The 26,061-nt window shown below is 42.8% G+C and overlaps 1 protein-coding gene across 4 annotated transcripts in view; it reads right to left on the bottom strand.

The window, feature by feature from the left end:
* Positions 1 to 26,061, bottom strand: part of PCDH11X (protocadherin 11 X-linked) — a 1,518,547-nt gene that overhangs the window by 1,150,175 nt on the left and 342,311 nt on the right. For all 4 annotated transcript variants that reach the window (XM_075323062.1, XM_075323063.1, XM_075323067.1 and 1 more), the window contains exon 3: positions 9,097 to 11,583. In XM_075323062.1, the coding sequence (XP_075179177.1) occupies positions 9,097 to 11,583 (2,487 nt within the window). The remainder of the gene's footprint in view (positions 1 to 9,096; positions 11,584 to 26,061) is intronic.

Raw genomic sequence — 26,061 nt, forward strand, 5'->3', positions numbered from 1 at the left:
ATATAATGTATATAATAGTTTGTATTGCATATAAGTGTGTATATGGTATACAGTGAATGTAATATTGTGCACGGTATACCATGACTGTAATAGTGTATGTACAGTATGCAGTGTGTGTTTCTCTGGAGGGGAATCGGCACAGGATCCCATGACGGCAAACTCACATGAGCCGCAGGAGAGCGAGTGCCGGCACCACTGGAACGGAACCGGAACCAGAGTAGAGTATATAGTATATAGTGCAGATGTGTGTTGTAGTCCAGTGATATACGACAGTCTCGTAAACCTCCGCTTTCTCAGTAGATCTTTACCTTCCACGGAGAGCTCCATATCAGGTTTCCTTGTGTCTTAAGATGACAATTAATAGCAGCCTTGACCCAAGCGTATAAAATAAAGCACTTGACAGGGAACATGGTTTCCCTTCTTAAAGCATCCAGGGCAGGTTGTCAATCACTGAGACACACTGTATGTACAAATGATACAGATGAAGTCATGGAATAGAATGTTCCGGAACATTTATACAGCTGCCATATCTGCAATGTCTAGAATAATCTATGTAAGTGCCGATTACAAATACTTGTCCACTTTGCAGAGAACTGATGACACATTTGCCCCTGCTGCATCGTGCATGTATAATCTCTCTGAGGCCGTGCGTTTATATATATTACACACAGTCGGCTCTGCTACCTCCAGTCCTGGACACCTGCACACGAATTAGGATTTGGAGCAGAAATTTCTGCACCATTTATGCAAATCTTAGCAGGAAAACAAGGAAGCAAAAATCTGCGTTTTTGTTGCGCGTTTTTGGTGCAAATTATTCGCATTCATTAGAAATCTGCAGCAAAATCACTGAAAGAATTGACGTTACAGATTTATTTCTGCACCAAATCTGCAAAGAGAAAATTCACCGCGTGTGCGGAGACTTCAGGATTCTCATTAATGTTGCTGCAGCAGGAGACCTCCAGGTTTTGAAACAAATCTGCAATTAAAAATGCACCAAAAACCTTGATAAAAAGGCAACGTGTGCACACAGCCTAATACAAACGCTCTGCACACAATGCGGGCAATATACACTGGATCTGTTTGTTATATACACTGTTAGATACAATGTATCTCATTATTGTATGGCTTGTTATATACAATGTATTTCTTTATTATATACACTGTTATATACAATGTATCTCTTTATTATATACACTGTTAGATACAATGTATTTCTTTATTATATACACTGTTATATACAATGTATCTCTTTATTGTATACACTGTTATATACAATGTATCTCTTTATTATATACACTGTTATATACAATGTATCTCTTTATTATACACACTGTTATATACAATGTATCTCTTTATTATACACACTGTTAGATGCAACGTATCTCTTTATGATATACACTGTTATATACAATGTATCTCTTTATTATACACACTGTTATATACAATGTATCTCTTTATTGTATACACTGTTATATACAATGTATCTCTTTATTATACACACTGTTATATACAATGTATCTCTTTATTATACACACTGTTATATACAATGTATCTCTTTATTATACACACTGTTATATACAATGTATCTCTTTATTGTATACACTGTTATATACAATGTACCTCTTTATTATATACACTGTTATATACAATGTATCTCTTTATTGTATACACTGTTATATACAATGTATCTCTTTATTATATACACTGTTATATACAATGTATCTCTTTATTGTATACACTGTTATATACAATGTATCTCTTTATTGTATACACTGTTATATACAATGTATCTCTTTATTATACACACTGTTATATACAATGTATCTCTTTATTATACACACTGTTATATACAATGTATCTCTTTATTATACACACTGTTATATACAATGTATCTCTTTATTGTATACACTGTTATATACAATGTACCTCTTTATTATATACACTGTTATATACAATGTATCTCTTTATTGTATACACTGTTATATACAATGTACCTCTTTATTATATACACTGTTATATACAATGTATCTCTTTATTGTATACAATGTTATATACAATGTATCTCTTTATTGTATACACTGTTATATACAATGTATCTCTTTATTATACACACTGTTATATACAATGTATCTCTTTATTGTATACACTGTTATATACAATGTACCTCTTTATTATATACACTGTTATATACAATGTATCTCTTTATTATATACACTGTTATATACAATGTATCTCTTTATTGTATACACTGTTATATACAATGTATCTCTTTATGGTATACACTGTTATATACAATGTATCTCTTTATTATACACACTGTTATATACAATGTATCTCTTTATTATACACACTGTTATATACAATGTATCTCTTTATTATACACACTGTTATATACAATGTATCTCTTTATTGTATACACTGTTATATACAATGTACCTCTTTATTATATACACTGTTATATACAATGTATCTCTTTATTGTATACACTGTTATATACAATGTATCTCTTTATTATATACACTGTTATATACAATGTATCTCTTTATTATATACACTGTTATATACAATGTATCTCTTTATTATATACACTGTTATATACAATGTACCTCTTTATTATATACACTGTTATATACAATGTATCTCTTTATTGTATACACTGTTATATACAATGTATCTCTTTATTATATACACTGTTAGATGCAACGTATCTCTTTATGATATACACTGTTATATACAATGTACCTCTTTATTATATACACTGTTATATACAATTTATCTCTTTATTATATACACTGTTATATACAATGTATCTCTTTATTGTATACACTGTTATATACAATGTATCTCTTTATTGTATACACTGTTATATACAATGTATCTCTTTATTGTATACACTGTTATATACAATGTACTTCTTTATTATATACACTGTTATATACAATGTATCTCTTTATGGTATACACTGTTATATACAATGTATCTCTTTATTATATACACTGTTATATACAATGTATTCCTTTATTATATACACTGTTATATACAATGTATCTCTTTATGATATACACTGTTATATACAATGTACCTCTTTATTATATACACTGTTATATACAATGTATCTCTTTATTATATACACTGTTATATACAATGTATCTCTTTATTATACACACTGTTATATACAATGTATCTCTTTATTATACACACTGTTATATACAATGTATCTCTTTATTGTATACACTGTTATATACAATGTACTTCTTTATTATATACACTGTTATATACAATGTATCTCTTTATGGTATACACTGTTATATACAATGTATCTCTTTATTATATACACTGTTATATACAATGTATTCCTTTATTATATACACTGTTATATACAATGTATCTCTTTATTGTATACACTGTTAGATACAATGTATCTCTTTATGGTATACACTGTTAGATACAATGTATCTCTTTACAGTATACACTGTTAGATACAATGTATCTCTTTACGGTATATACTGTTATATGCAATGTATCTCTTTATTGTATACACTGTTAGATACAATGTATCTCTTTACGGTATACACTCTTAGATACAATGTATCTCTTTACAGTATACACTGTTATATACAATGTATCTCTTTATTGTATACACTGTTAGATACAATGTATCTCTTTACTGTATACACTGTTAGATACAATGTATCTCTTTACGGTATACACTGTTAGATACAATGTATCTCTTTACGGTATACACTGTTAGATACAATGTATCTCTTTACTGTATACACTGTTAGATACAATGTATCTCTTTACTGTATACACTGTTAGATACAATGTATCTCTTTACTGTATACACTGTTAGATACAATGTATCTCTTTACGGTATACACTGTTAGATGCAATGTATCTCTTTACGGTATACACTGTTAGATACAATGTATCTCTTTACAGTATACACTGTTATATACAATGTATCTCTTTATTGTATCCACTGTTAGATACAATGTATCTCTTTATTGTATACACTGTTAGATACAATGTATCTCTTTATTGTATACACTGTTAGATGCAATATATATCGCTTTATTGTATACACTGTTATATACAATGTATCTCTTTACGGTTTACACTGTTAGATACAATGTATCTCTTTACGGTATACACTGTTAGATACAATGTATCTCTTTACGGTATACACTGTTAGATACAATGTATCTCTTTACGGTATACACTGTTAGATACAATATATCTCTTTACTGTATACACTGTTAGATACAATATATCTCTTTACTGTATACACTGTTAGATACAATGTATCTCTTTACGGTATACACTGTTAGATACAATGTATCTCTTTATGGTATACACTGTTAGATACAATGTATCTCTTTACGGTATACACTGTTAGATACAATGTATCTCTTTACTGTATACACTGTTAGATACAATATATCTCTTTACTGTATACACTGTTAGATACAATATATCTCTTTACTGTATACACTGTTAGATACAATGTATCTCTTTACGGTATACACTGTTAGATACAATGTATCTCTTTATGGTATACACTGTTAGATACAATGTATCGCTTTATTGTATACAGCTAGATATAATGTATCTCTTTATTGTATACACTGTTAGATACAATGTATCTCTTTACTGTATACACTGTTAGATACAATGTATCGCTTTATTGTATACAGCTAGATATAATGTATCTCTTTATTGTATACACTGTTAGATACAATGTATCTCTTTACGGTATACACTGTTAGATACAATGTATCTCTTTACGGTATACACTGTTAGATACAATGTATCTCTTTATGGTATACACTGTTAGATACAATGTATCGCTTTATTGTATACAGCTAGATATAATGTATCTCTTTATTGTATACACTGTTAGATGCAATATATCGCTTTATTGTATACACTGTTAGATACAATGTATCGCTTTATTGTATACGCTGGATTCTTTCACCCTCTTTCTATGATTCTCTTTTGATCCATTTTGCCTCAGACCAGGGGATCACAGATCTCTCTGCACCCTCGATTCTGCAGGACTGGATCTCTGCGATCCTCACCTTTGATGCCACAATTCATTAGTAGTTACCTTACAACGTGATGTGCGATTTGTGGGATTATTAACCAGTAGAAGCACCGGAGAACCTGCCAGGTGGGGGCTCTGCTCTGACGGCCATGGACCCCCAATACGGCCACTGCACAAGCCCCGTAAATCTGCTCCTCTCTAATCACTAGGCCTGTACTGTGCGCCCCCTTTTCTGTGTTTTATACAATGTATCTATTTTAGGAATATCTGTTTTCCGCTGACATTTTGGTACCATCCTTCTCTACTTTATAAGCTCTGCTCCCACGATTATCCTGTGAAATATATTGTTATAGACCTCCCTTTCCACCTCGGCCCTGTGCTCTGGATACATTAATAGCAATATACAGCGCTCCACAATTCTGTATTCTATACAATGTATCAGGGGGGAACCTAGAAATTACAGGGACCCCATAGTAAAATGTCTAATGGGGCCTCCCCTCTCTCATCCAAAAATATTTGGTAGAGTAAGAAAGGTCATATGTCCCAACTTTAATAATCAGGGAGGGCGACATGTACAGAGATTATACCCCTACAGAAGCCCATTAGTGTTCTCACCCATGATACCCCCATTCACAGCACTTATTGAGGCCTATTGGCCCCAAAAATGCCCTTTCGCACATAAAGCACAGCATCCTCATAATAACCCCCCACAAACAAATCCACCCACTGCCACCCCCCCACATACTTTATGGTGAGTCCATAGGGCCTCTAGCAAAGTATAATGCCCCCAACACAATATGATAGCCCCACAGTATGATAGCCGACAAGTCCACAAACATAAAGTACCATGGCTGCCGGACAGTACGATGGGGTCTCCGTCTGATGATCCCTCAGCCCCTACTCAACATAATAGCCCCCACAGTCCCCCATCATGTGTGATGGCCCCCACCATCCCATACTCAGTATGATGAGCCCCTACAGCCCATCACTCAATATGATGGCCCCATAACCCCCACTCAGTGCAATGGCCCCCACTCAATATGATGACACCTACAGTCCCCAATTTATTTTAATATGATGGCCCCCATAGTCCTCTGCTCAGTATGATTGCTCCTACTATCCCCAATTTAATTAGTATGATGGCCCCCACCAGTCCCCATATACAGTATGATAGCCCCTACCAGCCCTATATACAGTATGATTGCCTCCACAGCCCCCTCTAAGTTTGATGGCCCCCACCAGCTATCCATCCAATATAATGACCTCTACAGCCCCCTGTAAGTATGATGGCCCTCACCAGCCATCCATGCAGTATGATGGCCTCCACAGCCCCCTCTAAGTATGTCAGCCCCCAGTACCTACCCCCACATAGTATGATGGCCCCCACAAGCACACCATCCAGCATAATGGCCTCCACAACCCCTTCTACGTATGATGTCCTCCACAACCCCTCTAAGTATGCTGGCCCCCACTACCTACCCCCACCTAGTATGATGGCCCCCACAACTACTGACACACAAAAATAAAAACACTGCGGTACTTACCGACCCTTGTTACCCGATGTGCTGATGCGCCTGTGCAGGGTGAATGCTCCGCACAGCGCGATGTAATGACGTTATCACGCCTCTAGTGTGCACAGTGCCCGACTCACAGGCTGAATTGTCCCTAATCCACCGTTGTGTTCAACAATATCCACATCCTGAGGATGAGGACACGGCTGAAAATGTGATGATGAATGGGAGGAGGATCGGCACCGGATCCCTAAACTCAAGCACCCCATAGTGGCCGCTAGGTCTGACGCTACGACAGTATGCCCCAGCATTGCACCTATTTTAGTGCTATGTTTGATATTTCGGCGGCTCGTGTCCCTTACGTGATGAGATCTGGGCTCTATAGACCTCACAGTGCAGCCGTGTCCTCAGGATACATTAATAACAATACACACACCTCTATACAATGTATCATTTTGGATGCTATTTTGGTGGCACTTTCTCCTCCTTTAGTGGCCTCTGCTCCCACAATATTCACCTATATGTGGCTATAGTTTACAATGCGCATGGGGGTCACAAGTCACCAGGAGACTAGGAATGGCGCCCAGTCCGATATATACCCATCTTTAGCGATAAGGGGCTGTTTCCTGTTATTAATCATACTTGGGGCCGCAGCCTTATTTCTGGCCAGAGGGACCCCCAGAGCGGGCGCTGTCCCGGTGTATACATTTATTATATACAGCATGAAGATGTACATCGGAGCACATCGGCCGTTGTACGAGGGGTCATCAGCAATGACCTGGCACGTCAGTCTCTGGGATCCATCTAGCCTGAGCCCGAATAATCTGATAATGCTTCTTCATAAAGAAAATTGGGCCCGGTGCATTTCCCTCCTTACCTTCTACTCATTTCTGCCGGAGAGAAGCCGCAATAAGGCTGGGGCCAGCGGAAGCCGCCATTCCATTACCATTAAGGCGCGCTTATCAGATTGTGCGCAGCTTTATTGCTTTGCACCGGGCCCAGATGAGCGGCTCCTGCGCACAATCATCAGTTACTGCTCTCACATCGTCTCTCCAGAACCTTACACCATTAGTGCAGAGAGCGGCATTGCCATCTGCAGGCCGCAGCCGCCACAAAGCCCAGGATGGAGGATTCACAACGTGCAGGCATCCTTCACTGCCTAATACACACACGCGTATTACTATGTGCTGGATTGCCATAGGACGAGATAATAGACGGCACCTAAAGCATTGTGCTGTGCATAAAATACCCGGACTCACAAACTGCTCACAAAGGGGGAGCCATCACAAACATCTGCGGCTGCTAATGCATCTGTATCTCAGCCAAAGTCCAGCAGCATCTTTAACGTAATTTGTAACAAAAAACAAAAACATAAATATAAACATAAAATAGAATCAACAACAAAAAAAGCAAAAATTAAACATAAAAAAAATAATAATAGACTACAAAAAACTGCAAAAAAATCAACATCTTTACCTTCACGTGTCAAAAATAAAAACATAAAAATAAACGACAAAAAAACTGCAAAAGAAAACAACATCTTTATCTTAATGTGTCAAAAAAACCATAAAAATAAACGACAAAAAATGCAAAAAATCAACATCTTTACCTTCACATGTCAAAAATAAAACATAAAAAACATAAAAATAAACGACAAAAAAAAATGCAAAAGAAAACAACATCTTTATCTTAATGTGTCAAAAAAAACATAAAATAAATATAAAAATAAATTACAAAAAAAGCATAAAAAAACCCAAAAACAAAAAAATAAAACTACAAAAAAATATGCAAAAAAAATAACATCTTTATCTTAATGTGTCAAAAAAACATTAAAAAAACCTCCATAAAAATAAACTACAAAAAACGCAAAAAAAATCAACATCTTTAACTTAATGTGTCAAGAAAACATAAAAAACATAAAAGTTAACCACAAAAAAACTGCAAAAAACAACATCTTTAAGTTAATGTATAAAAAAACCATAAAAACAAACTACCAAAAAAACTGCAAAAAAAATCAAAATCCTTACCTTAATATCTAAAAAAAACCCCAGAAAAATAAACTACAAAAAACTGCAAAAAATCAACATCTTTACCTTAATGTCTCAAAAAAACCCATAAAATAAAACATTAAAATAAACTACAAAAAACTGCAAAAGATCAACATCTTTAGCTTAATGTGTCAAAAAAACAAAACAAAAAAACAACATAAAAATAAACTAGAAAAAACAAAAAAATTCAACATCTTTAACTTAATGTGTCAAAAAAACACAAAAGAAAAACCATAAAAATAAACTGCAAAAAAAACTACAACAAACACAACATTTTTGCTAAAAAACAAAGCCTGATGGAAACCTAGCCGTAGCACTGATGAATCAGTAGGTGTTAGTGATTAAGGCCTACGTGGAGCAGTGACTATTGCTTTGGCTTGTAATCGGCTTGAGCGAGATGTTAAAGCTTCTATTACAGAAACAGGAATTAGAAGAAACTAAAGTTGTAAAATTCCATAAACAGGACAAATAGAATATTTTTGTAAATTACCTGTCGTGTGTGGATGGGACCAGGTGCCTTGAATCCTCCCTGACAACTGCACTCCGAGACACTGTACGGGTCCGAGCTGCTGGAGGAGCACTTGGACAAAGAGTCACAGCCCACAACAAATGTGTTGTCCAGCGGTAGTTCCTGAATGACATGATGTTTTTTAGGAGGAACCGGCGTCTCAGGCTTTATCTGGAAGGTTGGTTGTGGAGAAGCGGACTTGTAGTGCTTGGCCAGGTCTGGACTATCGGGTTTGAATGTTGTCGGGGTGGTTCCCCAATTGTATTTCCCCATAGTTTGCTCTTCTAACTCCACCGGGATGTCCAACGTACCGTTGATATGTTCGTGGGCAGGATCCTCCGTCTTAGATTCTTCTATTGTTACGAAATTGAGGAGGAGGTTTTTTGGAGAGCGCTTCTTCTTCTTCCTCTTTTTCTTAATTTGCCTGTTTTCCTGGTTTGGAGAAACCCACTCCCCACTCTGCTTGTTCTTCTGAACCACTTTGTGGCGGGGGGTTTGACGGCAACGAACCAGAGCGGTGACAAAAATGACCAAGATCACGGTCATGGTGCCTGCGATGATTGCAATGATGATTTTGACATAGTCGTTGGTCTGCGGTGTTATCTCTCCATCTCCGATGTTCTGTCCGACCGGCGTCTCCATGTTTCTTCTCACAAGTTCTTGAACGTAAGATCCATTGGTGATGGTTTCATTGACAAACAAATGGACAAGAGCAAGAGTGTGAAAAGGCTCAGGCTTCCCAGAGTCATTTACTTTTATGATGAGCCGGTGTAAACCATGATCTCCGGCAAGAATTTTCTCCTTCAAGCTAATATTCCCACTCCGTTCATCAATGGTGAATAAACCCCTTGAGTTTCCTCCTACGATACTGTAACGTAAATCAGCATTTATCCCAGTGTCATTATCCACAGCAAAGACTTTGGTTACAACAGAGCCAGGATTCGTTGTGGTTGGCACCAACTCATATGAATAATTAGTGGACGGGATGACGAATACAGGCCGGTTATCGTTCACATCCTCAACAAATATAGTCACTTTTACAGTTGAAGACTTTTGAGGGGTTCCTCGATCCACTGCTTTCACCTGAAAAGTATAGGAACCTTGTTGCTCCCTGTCGAAGGATATATTTGGCTTGATGACCCCTGTATGGGGATCGATTATAAAATTATCCCTTGCATTTACAAGCGAGAGCGTAAACTCCGCGTTCTCACCTAGATCTTCATCTGTTACGGTGATGAGACCGACTGTGCCATAAGTGGGTAGATTCTCCGGCACATAAAAGTTGTATTCATTGTGGGTGAATGAGGGACTGTTATCATTTTGATCCAGGACTGATAAGGTCACGGTGGTGTTGGTTTGCAGGGAAGGCATTCCATTGTCCCTGGCAATGACTGTGAAGCTATACCGGTCCTGCTTCTCCCTGTCCAGTTTCCTTACGGCGGTGAGAATACCGGTCCGCCTATCAAGGTTAAATATGGATGGGGCATTGGGGCCCAGCATATAACTGAGCTCGGCGTTACGCCCACTGTCTGCGTCAGTTGCACTGATTTTGGTCAGCTCAGTGCCCGGTGGATTGTTTTCAATAAAAGACAGACCAATGACTGGAAGAGTAAAAACTGGCGGATTGTCGTTCTCGTCCTTTACTTTAATAAGAAGCATGGCGGATTGGTTGAGAGGTGGTTTTCCAGAATCGGAGGCAACAATTTTGATTGCATATTCCCTGGTAGTTTCATAATCCAGAGGGGCGGCTGTCTCCAATAGAAACTGATTGTCAAACACGGGCTTTAACCTGAAGGGGACGTCGTGGTCTGTGAAACAAGTCACCTTGCCATTGAGATCGGCATCCTTATCGGTAACGGTGATCAGGGCGATTTTTGTATTTATTGGAGCCTTCTCTGATATTTGCACGGTTCCATTCACCGGGTTTATGATATACCTTGTATCGATCGATGGAATGTTGTCATTTATGTCGGTGATGTTTATGGTGACGGTGGCTCGTGATGGAGTCGAGCTACCATCACTCGCTAAGACTGTCAATTTATGGTAGTGAGATTCCTCCCGATCAAGAGGCTCCTTAACTGTAATTAATCCAGTATTGTTATCAATGGCAAAATGGCGCTTGGCAATGTTGGAGATCTGGTTTCCAAAATAAAAATGAATTTTTGCATTGGAGCCGAGGTCGGCATCAGTGGCGTGAAGTTGTGTCACCGACGTCCCCACAGCTGCATCTTCTGGAATATTCACCTCAATGTCTTTATCCTTAAAAACAGGACGGTTATCATTGACGTCGGTGACGGTGACTTGTAAAATGGCTGTGCTGGATCTCGGCGGATTCCCACCATCTTCCACTTTTATCTTCATGACGTAAGTGTCCCTCTGTTCTCTGTCCAAACTCTGCTGGACGATAAGTTGGGGCCACTTGTCTCCTTCTGGTGTTTCAATGACATCGAGTCCAAAGATATTTTGGCTCTGAAACAAAGAAAGAACAAAAACAGGAAATAAATATTTGTTGCAAATTTGAAGTCAAGTACAACACAAACAAAATGTATCAATCTAGGAACCAATAAACCGTGACCTTCCATTAGAATTATTCGTGAGCCACCCATAATGGAAACCATTAACGCCCAACATCACTGACACCCACATGTGCCATGGATGATATTATAAACTTGGGTTGGCCGATTTTGGGAGGGCCCATGGCGTGAGCAGAGTTTCCAGACCTGAGGATCTAAACGTTTAGGAGTAGTGTTGAGCAGACCCGGACCGGCAAAATCCGGATCCGCGCAGTTTGAGCGGCAGATCTGAGCCCGACCCGGACACGGGAATCCGGGTGCACGATCCGGATTCAGCTTTTTTTTTTTTCCTTCTCTCTCTCTCTATATATATATCTATATATATATATATATATGGGGCTGGATTCCGGATCGGATCCGGACTTCTTTGTCAACCCGCCGCTGGTCCGCCGGACCCGGATTATTTGCAGTCCGCTCAACTCTATTTAGGAGATGTTTGGCCCTCTATTTGTTGACGATAGGGTTCAACAGTGAACCCATGATGGAAGTGGTCTATGTAGCTCCAATGTCGGCAATCTCAGAAGACACAATGCACATGGAAATGTATCAATCCGTCCACTGATCCAAAAACAGAAAAGCAAGTAAAGTTACATAGTTACGTATTTACATAGGTTGGAAAAAGACACCGATCCATCAAGTTCTGCCTTGTTTGACTTTTTCCATAGATTTCCACTGTGAAATGTTCTTGACGTGGAATTAGGCTTTGCAGCTAATTCGCAGGTTTCCCCCCATTACGGCAGCTCCGGGGGTCATCTGCTCCCCCCTCCCAGATACTTTCCATACCTCTCGGTAACTTTCGTCTGAATGTGAATAAGCGTAATTACATTATCCCTTCCTTAAAGCGGGTTAAGCTAATAAATTAAATACACTTTTAGAGTAGAGATGTTAATCTAATTTTCTCCCCCAGATGGGTCCGCGCTGCCAGTAAGCATGGAAATAAATTCCCCGAAAATATATTTATAACTGATTAACTCAACAAATCTCTAATAAGACGACCGGCAACCGCCAAGGAAAAGTCTCCGAACGAACAGACTTATTATAAATTGCAATTTATTTAGGCAAATACATCACAAAAATAATCAAGCGGAGGCTTCGATACTTATACGATGTGTTCAGCTCGTCCAATTTATCATGATCAGACCATGATGGCCCCTACCCATGGCCTTTACCAAGCAGCGTCCATACTACAGCCATCCCTGGGGACCTCGTCAAAAACGTAACTTATCACCACTTTTATGGCATTGATTAGCCGCGAGAAATTATTGGAGAATTATTTCTACAATAGACTCTGACGTGATTAATATATAGGAGTACTATAGTCACCGTATGGCAGTATTATGTACAGAGTGGACTCTGCTGATATTTGGGCACTGATGGGACTATTATATACAAAACTATGACTCCGATTAAACTTTTGCATTTTTTAATTCACTTTTCTGCTTTTGTCTCGTTGACATTCTCTGCACCAAATCCTTCAAAATGGTGCAGACATTTCATCAATTTGTTCCAAAATCAAAAATATTTTGTAATTTAACCTTTTTTATTACGTTTTATTGTATTTATGTTGTATTTGATGGTCCCCTTAAGGGACTTAAGCTGTGATCATCCGGTCGCTTGTGTTATACATATCAGCGCATTAGCACTGCTGTGTATAGCAGAAATCAGGATCTCCTATGGCCGGCGTTCACAGAAAGATCGTAATGACCGGCGCAGGGTCATCAGCGGATCGCCAGCTGTCACGACAACTCATTAGCGCTCTGTGATCATGTGACGGGCGCACAGATAGGCAGGTGGGGTAAATGCCGCTATCAGAGATTGACAGATTCATCCCTAATGACGCTTTGCACATTGGTCATGATGAAGAGAGCGCTGGAGTAGGATGCGCCAAATTAAGTGGTCAACACATCATAATGAACTTGTTGCATCTTCAGCTGCCGGGAGCTTCTGCAAGAAATGTACCCACTCATCTGGGAGAAATTATGATGAATTTGGTGGCCACACCCCTCCCTGATGAGCTCCGCCCACCTTTCGTCTACAAGTTTTGCAAACATTTTGTAACATTTCAAGCCATTTCCCACCAGACGACCGATGCTTGATGAGTGGATACCGGAGCATATTATGACACGTGTTCCCTGTATAGGACTATTATACAGTCACTGGATGACAGCATTATGTCAAATTCTATAGCTCTTTAATATGAGCACAATATGGCTCTGCTACATGTTCATGATATGGAACAATGATATAACAATAGATGTCACTATGGCATAGTTGTATAGTATGGTGGTAGTATTATGGCAGGTGCACCTCACCTACACAAGCCGGTATCCCCTCTATGTGCTCTGTGCAGGGAGTGGCAGTGATGGACCGAACACTGCGAGGAGTGGCAGTGATGGACCGAACACTGCGGGGAGTGGCAGGAATGGACGGAACACTGCGGGGAGTGGCAGGGATGGACTGGACGCTGTGGGGAGCGGCAGGAATGGACGGGACACTGCGAGGAATGGCAGGGTTGGATGGGACACTGTAGGGAGTGGCAGGGATGGATGGGACACTGCGGGGAGTGGCAGGGATGGACGGGACACTGTGGGGAGTGGCAGGGATGGATGGGACACTGCGGGGAATGGCAGGGATGGATGGGACACTGCGGGGAGTGGCAGGGATGGATGGGACACTGCAGGGAGTGGCAGGGATGGATGGGACACTGCGGGGAGTGGCAGGGATGGATGGGACACTGCAGGGAGTGGCAGGGATGGATGGGACACTGCGGGGAGTGGCAGGGATGGATGGGACACTGCGGGGAGTGGCAGGGATGGACGGGACACTGCGGGGAGTGGCAGGGATGGACGGGACACTGCGGGGAGTGGCAGGGATGGACGGGACACTGCGGGGAGTGGCAGGGATGGACGGGACACTGTGGGGAGTGGCAGGGATGGATGGGACACTGCGGGGAATGGCAGGGATGGATGGGACACTGCAGGGAGTGGCAGGGATGGATGGGACACTGCGGGGAGTGGCAGGGATGGATGGGACACTGCGGGGAATGGCAGGGATGGATGGGACACTGCGGGGAGCGGCAGGAATGGACAAGATACTGTAGAGAGTGGCAGGGATGGATGGGACACTGCGGGGAATGGCAGGGATGGACGGGACACTGCGGGGAGTGGAAGGGATGGACGGGACACTGCGGGGAATGGCAGGGATGGATGGGACACTGCGGGGAGTGGCAGGGATGGACGGGACACTGCGGGGGGTGGCAGGGATTGATGGGACACTGCGGGGAGTGGCAGGGATGGACGGGACACTGTGGAGAGTGGCAGGGATGGATGGGACACTGCGGGGAGCGGCAGGAATGGACAAGATACTGTAGGGAGTGGCAGGGATGGATGGGACACTGTGGGGAGCGGCAGGAATGGATGGGACACTGTAATAAGTGGCAGGAATGGACGGGACACTGCGGGGAGTGGCAGGGATGGATAGGACACTGCGGGGAGTGGCAGGGATGGATGGGACACTGTGGGGAGTGGCAGGAATGTATCGGACACTGTAGGGCGCGGCAGGAATGGACCGGACACTTTAGGAAGCGGCAGGAATGGACGAGACACTGTGGGGAGTAGCAGGAATGGATGAGACACTGTAGGGAGCGGCAGGAATGGACGAGACACTGTGGGGAGTGGCAGGAATGGATCGGACACTGTAGGGAGCGGCAGGAATGGACCGGACACTGTGGGGAGCGGCAGGAATGGACGGGACACTGTAGGGAGCAGCAGGAATGGACGGGACACTGTAGGGAGCGGCAGGAATGGACGGAACGCTGTGGGGAGCAGCAGGAATGTACGGGACACTGTAGGGAGCGGCAGGAATGGACGGGACACTGTGGGGAGCAGCAGCAATGGACCGGACACTGTAGGGAGCGGCAGGAACGGACGGGACACTGTGGGGAGCGGCAAGAATGCATGGAACGCTATAGGGAGCAGCAGGAATGGATGGGATGCTGTGGGGAGCAGCAAGATTGGACCGGACACTGTAGGGAGCGGCAGGAATGGAAGGGACACTGTGGAGAGTGGCAGGAATGGACGGGACACTGTGGGGAGCGGCAGGAATGGATGGGACGCTGTGGGGAGCAGCAGGATTGGACCGGACACTGTGGAGAGTGGCAGGAATGGACGGGACACTGTGGGGAGCAGCAGCAATGGACCGGACACTGTAGGGAGCGGCAGGAACGGACGGGACACTGTGGGGAGCGGCAAGAATGCATGGGACGCTATAGGGAGCAGCAGGAATGGATGGGATGCTGTGGGGAGCAGCAAGATTGGACCGGACACTGTAGGGAGCGGCAGGAATGGAAGGGACACTGTGGAGAGTGGCAGGAATGGACGGGACACTGTGGGGAGCGGCAGGAATGGATGGGACGCTGTGGGGAGCAGCAGGATTGGACCGGACACTGTGGAGAGTGGCAGGAATGGACGGAACACTGTAGGGAACGGCAGGGATAGATGGGACGCTGTGGAGAGCGGCAGGAATGGATGGGACACTGTAGGGAGTGGCAGGGATGGACAGGACACTGTGGGGAGTGGCAGGAATGGACAGGACACTGTGGGGAGCGGCAGGAATGGACGGGACACTGTGGGGAGCGGCAGGAATGGACCGGACACTGTGGAGAGCGGCAGGAATGGACGGGACACTAGGGAATGGCAGGAATGGACGGGACACTGTAGGGAGTGGCAGGGATGCACGGGACACTGTGGAAAGCGGCTGAGCCTTTCAGTCATATTTGTTGATTTGTATAAACTTTTGAATTTCAGATTTTTACAGGAAATAATTGGTTTTCTTGTAGAGAGCAGAGATTTTATTTTTGTTCTTCTGTAGTTATTGCTGATGTTTTCCCTTTTATTGGCAGGATAATAAAACATTCTCTATACATTTTGCTGTTTGCAGGAAAATATACATTATGCAAATCAACTCTGGAAGGTTTCCAAATTCTCTTGAGTGATTTTCATGACTCCTAACTAACAGCGACTGCTCTGAACAAGTTATACATCTAAAGCAATCAGAGCAGAGACTAAATCCCTAATGACATCACTGTGTGCATTATCCCTGTACTGTGACACCACTGTGTATATTATCCCTGTACTGTGACATCCTGTGTGCATTATCCCTGTACTGTGACATCACTGTGTGCATTATCCCTGTACTGTGACATCACTGTGTGCATTATCCCTGTACTGTGACATCACTGTGTGCATTATCCCTGTACTGTGACATCACTGTGTGCATTATCCCTGTACTGTGACATCACTGTGTGTATTATCCCTGTGCTGTGACATCACTGTGTGTATTATCCCTGTACTGTGACATCACTGTGTGTATTATCCCTGTGCTGTGACATCACTGTGTATATTATCCCTGTACTGTGACATCACTGTGTGTATTATCCCTGTACTGTGACATCACTGTGTGTATTATCTCTGTACTGTGACATCACTGTGTGTATTACCCCTGTACTGTAACATCACTGTGTGTATTATCCCTGTACTGTAACATCACTGTGTGTATTATCTCTGTACTGTAACGTCACTGTGTGTATTACCCCTGTACTGTGACATCACTGTGTGTATTATCCCTGTACTGTGACATCAGTGTGTGTATTATCCCTGTACTGTGACATCACTGTGTGTATTATCCCTGTACTGTGACATCACTGTGTGTATTACCCCTGTACTGTGACATCACTGTGTGTATTATCCCTGTACTGTGACATCACTGTGTGCATTATCCCTGTACTGTGACATCACTGTGTGTATTATCCCTGTACTGTGACATCACTGTGTGTATTATCCCTGTACTGTGACATCAGTGTGTGTATTATCCCTGTACTGTGACATCACTGTGTGTATTATCCCTGTACTGTGACATCACTGTGTGTATTATCTCTGTACTGTGACATCACTGTGTGTATTACCCCTGTACTGTAACATCACTGTGTGTATTATCCCTGTACTGTAACATCACTGTGTGTATTATCTCTGTACTGTAACGTCACTGTGTGTATTACCCCTGTACTGTGACATCACTGTGTGTATTATCCCTGTACTGTGACATCACTGTGTGCATTATCCCTGTACTGTGACATCACTGTGTGCATTATCCCTGTACTGTGACATCACTGTGTGCATTATCCCTGTACTGTGACATCACTGTGTGTATTATCCCTGTGCTGTGACATCACTGTGTGTATTATCCCTGTACTGTGACATCACTGTGTGTATTATCCCTGTGCTGTGACATCACTGTGTATATTATCCCTGTACTGTGACATCACTGTGTGTATTATCCCTGTACTGTGACATCACTGTGTGTATTATCTCTGTACTGTGACATCACTGTGTGTATTACCCCTGTACTGTAACATCACTGTGTGTATTATCCCTGTACTGTAACATCACTGTGTGTATTATCTCTGTACTGTAACGTCACTGTGTGTATTACCCCTGTACTGTGACATCACTGTGTGTATTATCCCTGTACTGTGACATCACTGTGTGCATTATCCCTGTACTGTGACATCACTGTGTGTATTATCCCTGTACTGTGACATCACTGTGTGTATTATCCCTGTACTGTGACATCAGTGTGTGTATTATCCCTGTACTGTGACATCACTGTGTGTATTATCCCTGTACTGTGACATCACTGTGTGTATTATCTCTGTACTGTGACATCACTGTGTGTATTACCCCTGTACTGTAACATCACTGTGTGTATTATCCCTGTACTGTAACATCACTGTGTGTATTATCTCTGTACTGTAACGTCACTGTGTGTATTACCCCTGTACTGTGACATCACTGTGTGTATTGTGTGTATTATCCCTGTACTGTGACATCACTGTGTGTATTATCCCTGTACTGTGACATCACTGTGTGTATTGTGTGTATTATCCCTGTACTGTGACATCACTGTGTGCATTATCCCTGTACTGTGACATCACTGTATGTATTGTGTGTATTATCCCTGTACTGTGACATCACTGTGTGTACTATCCCTGTACTGTGACATCACTGTGTGTATTACCCCTGTACTGTGACATCGCTGTGTGCATTACCCCTGTACTGTGACATCACTGTGTGTATTATCCCTGTACTGTGACATCACTGTGTGTATTATCCCTGTACTGTGATATCACTGTGTGTATTATCCCTGTACTGTGACATCACTGTGTGTATTATCCCTGTACTGTGACATCACTGTGTGTATTATCCCTGTACTGTGACATCACTGTGTGTATTATCCCTGTACTGTGACATCACTGTGTGTATTACCCCTGTACTGTAACATCACTGTGTGTATTATCCCTGTACTGTGACATCACTGTGTGTATTATCCCTGTACTGTGACATCACTGTGTGTATTACCCCTGTACTGTAACATCACTGTGTGCATTATCCCTGTACTGTGACATCACTGTGTGCATTATCCCTGTACTGTGACATCACTGTGTGCATTATCCCTGTACTGTGACATCACTGTGTGTATTACCCCTGTACTGTGGCATCACTGTGTGTATTATCCCTGTACTGTGACATCACTGTGTGTATTACCCCTGTACTGTGACATCACTATGTGTATTACCCCTGTACTGTGACATCACTGTGTGTATTATCCCTGTGCTGTGACATCACTGTGTGTATTATCCCTGTACTGTGACATCACCGTGTGTATTATCCCTGTACTGTGACATCACTGTGTGCATTATCCCTGTACTGTGACATCACTGTGTGTATTACCCCTGTACTGTGGCATCACTGTGTGTATTATCCCTGTACTGTGACATCACTGTGTGCATTATCCCTGTACTGTGACATCACTGTGTGTATTACCCCTGTACTGTGGCATCACTGTGTGTATTATCCCTGTACTGTGACATCACCGTGTGTATTATCCCTGTACTGTGACATCACTGTGGGCATTATCCCTGTGCTGTGACATCACTGTGTGTATTATCCCTGTACTGTGACATCACTGTGTGTATTATCCCTGTACTGTGACATCACTGTGTGTATTATCCCTGTACTGTGACATCACTGTGTGTATTATCCCTGTACTGTGACATCACTGTGTGTATTACCCCTGTACTGTGACATCACTGTGTGTATTATCCCTGTACTGTGACATCACTATGTGTATTGTGTGTATTATCCTTGTACTGTGACACACAGCTTACAATCTATCTGGTCTTATTTTAGACCCTCTGAAATCTTAATCATTCCCGGCCTAAGTGCGGCTGTTGTAGGAATGTGCAGGCTCTCCTCTCCAGAGCTGCTTTGTTTCTGTTCAATAGTATCAATCGGAGGAAGAAGAAAAAAAAAGCGCAGTTGGAGTTTACGGCTTTTTACGAGGAGAATTTAATTTACACCGACTTCCTGATTAAATGTCGTAGAACAATCCAAAGTGTCAATGAGGGAACAGACTGCAAACTCCCCCAGTGCCGGGGCTCGGAGACTATAGCGGAAGGTGTGTGCGTGTATATACAGGGTATGTGCGTGTATATACAGGGTATGTGCGTGTATATGCAGGGTATGTGCGTGTACATGCAGGGTATGTGCGTGTATATGCAGGGTATGTGCGTGTATATACAGGGTATGTGCGTGTACATGCAGGGTATGTGCGTGTACATGCAGGGTATGTGCGTGTACATGCAGGGTATGTGCGTGTACATGCAGGGTATGTGCGTGTACATGCAGGGTATGTGCGTGTACATGCAGGTTATGTGCGTGTACATGCAGGTTATGTGCGTGTATATGCAGGGTATGTGCGTGTACGTGCAGGGTATGTGCGTGTACGTGCAGGGTATGTGCGTGTACATGCAGGGTATGTGCATGTATATGCAGGGTATGTGCGTGTACGTGCAGGGTATGTGCGTGTACGTGCAGGGTATGTGCGTGTACGTGCAGGGTATGTGCGTGTACATGCACGGTATGTGCGTGTATATACAGGGTATGTGCGTGCATATATACAGCATACATATATATCCATCATATAATCCCAGCCCCTAGTCTAGCCCTCATCCTCAGCCCCTCTGGACCCCCCTACTCCATTTACCAATTTTTCCTGAATTATAACAGCATTCCCGCTGACATCACTGCCTGCAGAGTGCAATCCACAAACTGCAACAATGTAGCAAACAGTGATTGCCATGAATGAGATACCTGCAGTTAGATATAGCAAGACCAACTGCTACCCTCATCATCATTGCTCATGCTGGGAAATCCGCGTATATCGAATGTGCTTAACACTAGAAAAATAATGCCTGTGATTTACATTTCTACTCCACTTACACTGATATTGATTTAGTACTTTTGTGCTTCAGTCACCTCCAGAGCTGCATTCACGTCACTCAGCTGATCTAACAATTTGCCGTGCATTTCAGTAGATGCCGCTTAGGCTAGTTTCACACTTGCGTTTTTTCCTTTCAGGCGCAATCCGCCGTTTTGGAAAACAGCGGAATCCGTTAATGGATTCCACTGTTTCCCATAGACTTGTATGGATGACGGATTGCGACAGATGGACCTGCGTTGCTTCCGCTGGCCGACGCTGCGTTGCTTCTGCTGGCCGACGCTGCGTTGCTTCCGCTGGGTGGAAGGAACGCAGCAGCATGTAACGTTAATTTCTTGCGTTAAAGTGACGCCGAGCGGCGGATTCCGTTACATCCGTCAATAGTTATAATGGATCCCTATGGTGGCGGATTCCATTGCAAAGTGCTTTACAACGGAATCCGACGCTGGATTCCGCTAATTTCTACTGAGCATGCCCAAAATGAAAAAACCGGAGCCGACGCATTCCGTTAGACGGACGCCAAACGGATGCAACGGGTCAGTTATTTCACAGCAATGAGCTAACGGATTCCTGTGAAATAACGGACCCGTTGCATCCGTTGACACCACAAAAATAACGGATGCGTCAAAACAACGCAGCAACGGACCCAGCGGATTCAACCCAACGCAAGTGTGAAACTAGCCTTAGTCCACATCAGACCAGTGTGCTGCGCGGGCACGAATACTCCATGTATAACAATGCACTTAAAGGGGGTGTCTGTTCTCAGGCGAGTACTGCTCACGGGCTCCTGCCTCCTGTTGATTGACAGTTTGAGCCTCTGCCTTGAACTGTGTGGACGGCTTGCAGGATTGGAGGCCACACAGGAGAGCAGTGACCCAAATCCAGCCAATATCTGACCAGCCTTCTAAGCTCTAATGCGGTGTCCCCCAAACTCCAGTTTTTGCTTTTCCTCCTGATTCCCCAGCTTTTCATGTTTTTCTTAGTATCGCACAAGTGATGGATTTATTATCAAAGCATCAGAACCTGTCACAGCTTCTCTCACCTGTGCAATACTGAGGAAATCCTGAAAACCCGACTTATCGGTGGCCGTGAGTTCTGGAGTTTGGGCAGCACCGATCTAAAGCAATGGTCTTGTCAGCGCTGCGTTCCTTGCCTAAGAGACCGGCGGCACCGGTGATAGACGGCAGAGGTAACTCAGGCAGTGAACACGACACAACAAAAAGAAACATTCTGGAGAATGTAAAGGATTTTCAATAGGAGGTAAAGTATTAGCACTTTGCAGTTGTACTCATTTAACAAGATGATACAACCCCTCAAAATAGGTTCATGAAAATGGACAGGTTCAGGGGTGGATGGCCCAGGATGCGCAACAGGTTCTGTAAAAATATTAATCTACCAGGATCCAGCAAAATGACAAATTGTCATGGTCATCTCTCTCTATTTTTGGAGACTTGTGAAGGATTCAGGCTTGGAATCCCTCATTTCCTTTTGGGACTCTACATTTAAATGTGGATTTATTTCTTTCAGTGCCTTATGAGTTAATGCCAGTTTTATTGCCAGCAGCTCCTAGCAGAGCATTTCAGATGCAGCTGCCTGGTAGCCAAGCCCCTTTAAGTTTAAGTAGTGGTGTTTCCCATCAATCTTTTCTGAAGATACAAATTCATTGTTCTCTGGCCACCTTGGTGGAAGGTCCTGCTGAAGAGTTGTCCTGAACTTGGGCTTTATCCTTTTTTCGTTGCTATTTCTACTGTTTGTCTTACCTTTCATTGTGTCTTATTAGTGCAGCAGTGGGGCTAGCGTCCCTCACGTGCCCTCTCACTAGGCAGGGTGTCTACAGGATTTTTCTCAAGGTCACAGGTTCCTGCTCGGCAACAATTGAGGAAACCGTATAGGGACTGCTTAAGAGAGTAGAGACAGCTCGCGGTGAGTGCAGGAGGTGCCCCATCTACCCCATCTCCAGGGTTCCCCATTGTTATCATGTACGCGTAATCCCCTTTGTTGTGCGTCAGACACCCGTAGGTCTGAACACACCCGTAACGCTCGTCACATTTGGCAAGCATGACACAAATGCAGCTTTAGATGTGATTAAAGGATAAGTTAGTGCAAGTGCTGCATTTCCAACCATGCACTTAAAGCAAGAGCTTTACAGAGTGGAACCAATATAGGACAAAAGAAGATATCCTGTATCTTTATAGGACATCAGTAAAGTATGGATGAAGATCTAGCTGTGATTGAAGACCAAAAGTGGCTCCTCAGTAAAAAGACAGTAACCTATGTATACTATAGGTCATTAATACCTGAGAGCTGGCAGTCCATCAACCATATCCCACCGGCATGATGTGGACTAATCACAAAAGAAGCCACAGATGTCAGAGATGACAGTATCAGAACCCAATGATCTCATATGTGTTGACCTATTCTATGGAAAAGTCGTGATTATGCTGCGTCCGGACAACCCATTTAAATGTGATCTAACTTGAAGACGTTTTCTACTACTAATGTGATCCCCTTTCTTTTATCCTAACTCTTCCTAACACTTTCCTAATATAATTCTGCTATCTACTCTGATCCTGTAAGCTTATTTCTTAAAGGCTCATAAATACTTTTATTATTGTTGTAGCTTTGATCCTTCTGGCTGGAGAGTGGACTCGGACCACTGAGCAGGGCGCATCACTGGTTGGGGCGGGGCAGCCCCTCTCTGAGTGATAGCAGTCTGTGCACGCATGCCCGGATCACACTTCACTTTCCTCTAAACCCCCACCAGTAACGTGCCTTGCTCAATTGGTCCAATTCTGGTCTGCAGCTTGTAGGATCAAAACTACAAAACAATAAAGGATTTTATAAGCCTGTTAGATACAAGCTTACAGGAACAAAGAAGATAGCAGAAGTATAGTATGAAAGTGTTAGTTAGGAAGAGTTAGGATAAAAGAAAGGTCACGTTAGTAGTGGAAAAGTGTGCAATAAGCAGATCATTCATAATGTCTCTCTAGTGCAGACATTGCATTTGGCTTTATCAGCAGGATCACACGGACGTGTGGCTCTGCTCCATTACCTAACCTGCCCCGCCATCTACACAAGGCCTCATGCTACTCATCTCTGGCCCAGCCACAACTCCGTTTTCACTGAGAACCTCTAAAATGTTTTATGAATCTGTTAAATTAAAATAAAAACAAAACTGAACCAAAAGAAAAAAAGATCATGGAAACAATCCGGCGAGCCGTTTACCAATTAAGAAAAAAAAGCACAATAAAAAGACGATTTCAATTTAGTTTGTGCAATGTGACCCCACAGTGCCTGATAGAGACTCGTGTCTAATCCTACAACTGATGAATGGGAACAACAGGAATACAAATGATATTACAAAGAAATCAAACAATGGAGGCAGCAAAACTCAATCACGAGCGAGCAGCCGACAGGCGCACAATGGAAGCGGCGCACAAAGGCTTAAAAATTCACATTAAAAGTAATTGGTTAATAAAACTTCAAAACAGAAGAAGAAATAACATGAAAGAAAAGATCCACGGAATGGTCATGTGACGGGTGACAAGTATCAAAATGCACAAAACAGAACAGATCTCCCAACGTCACTCAATGGGACCCTGCTCGCCTCTGTATGAAGGCAGCTGGTGGATGTAAGGTGCCGGAACGCAGAGCAAAATGAGGCCTTCAACAAAGAAATCTGCCGCTGAAGTTTTATGTAATTGAGCCCAAAGTGAATTTGGGGCTTGACACTTCCAGCTCTCCGGCCCCATCTCCGTATCCCCCGTGTGGCTCGTGCTTCCTGACTTTGATTGACAGGTCTGTGACCTCTGCCATCCGCTACCCCAAAAGTATTGGATCCGGGGAGTTGTACTGTTCTCTCCTGCAGCTCCTGGACCCTCCTCCATCAGACAGGCACCTACCAGGAGAGCGGCCCCAAAATAAAGCGTGCCCCATACAAAAAATAAATCTAAATGACGTTATAATACATTTTTCCATAGTGTTTCTAACCCTGACTTGTGCTATGATTAGGATCCAGACTGGGGCTAGAGCTGGAGTTACAATAATAAAATGGTTATATGGAAAACGTAACACAAAACAAATGAAACGTAAAAAAATATAACAAATTATAACTTTTTAGATTTAAATTTTCACACGAGATTTCAGCAAAAAGAATTAAAGACTCTAGAAAGTCAAAGGGAAAATAGGATTCCATTAAAATGTTCCTAAAATGCATCTGCATGAGGAGCAAGGGGTGCAATAGAGAACCAATGGAAGAGACTCAGGGAGCACAAACAGTCCACAGGTAAGGAGTGGAAACTAATTGTCCCGGGTGCTGGCATCTGACACTGCGCCACTGCATAACAGTGTGATCTGACACTGCGCCACTGCATTACAGAGTGATCTGACACTGCGCCACTGCATTACAGAGTGATCTGACACTGCGCCACTGCATTACAGAGTGATCTGACACTGCGCCACTGCATTACAGAGTATGATCTACCACTGCACCACTGCATCACAGAGTATGATCTGACACTGCGCCACTGCATTACAGAGTATGATCTGACACTGCGCCACTGCATAACAGTGTGATCTGACACTGCGCCACTGCATCACAGAGTATGATCTGACACTGCACCACTGCATCACAGAGTATGAGCTGACACTGCGCCACTGCATTACAGAGTATGATCTGACACTGCATCACAGAGTGTGATCTGACACTGCGCCACTGCATCACAGAGTGTGATCTGACACTGCGCCACTGCATTACAGAGTGATCTGACACTGCGCCACTGCATCACAGAGTGTGATCTGACACTGCGCCACTGCATAACAGTGTGATCTGACACTGCACCACTGCATTACAGAGTGATCTGACACTGCACCACTGCATTACAGAGTGATCTGACACTGCGCCACTGCATTACAGAGTGATCTGACACTGTGCCACTGCATCACAGAGTGTGATCTGACACTGTGCCACTGCATTACAGAGTGATCTGACACTGCTCCACTGCATAACAGTGTGATCTGACACTGCACCACTGCATTA

This window comes from Anomaloglossus baeobatrachus, chromosome 9, assembly GCF_048569485.1.
Source record: "Anomaloglossus baeobatrachus isolate aAnoBae1 chromosome 9, aAnoBae1.hap1, whole genome shotgun sequence".
Classification (NCBI taxonomy): domain Eukaryota; kingdom Metazoa; phylum Chordata; class Amphibia; order Anura; family Aromobatidae; genus Anomaloglossus; species Anomaloglossus baeobatrachus.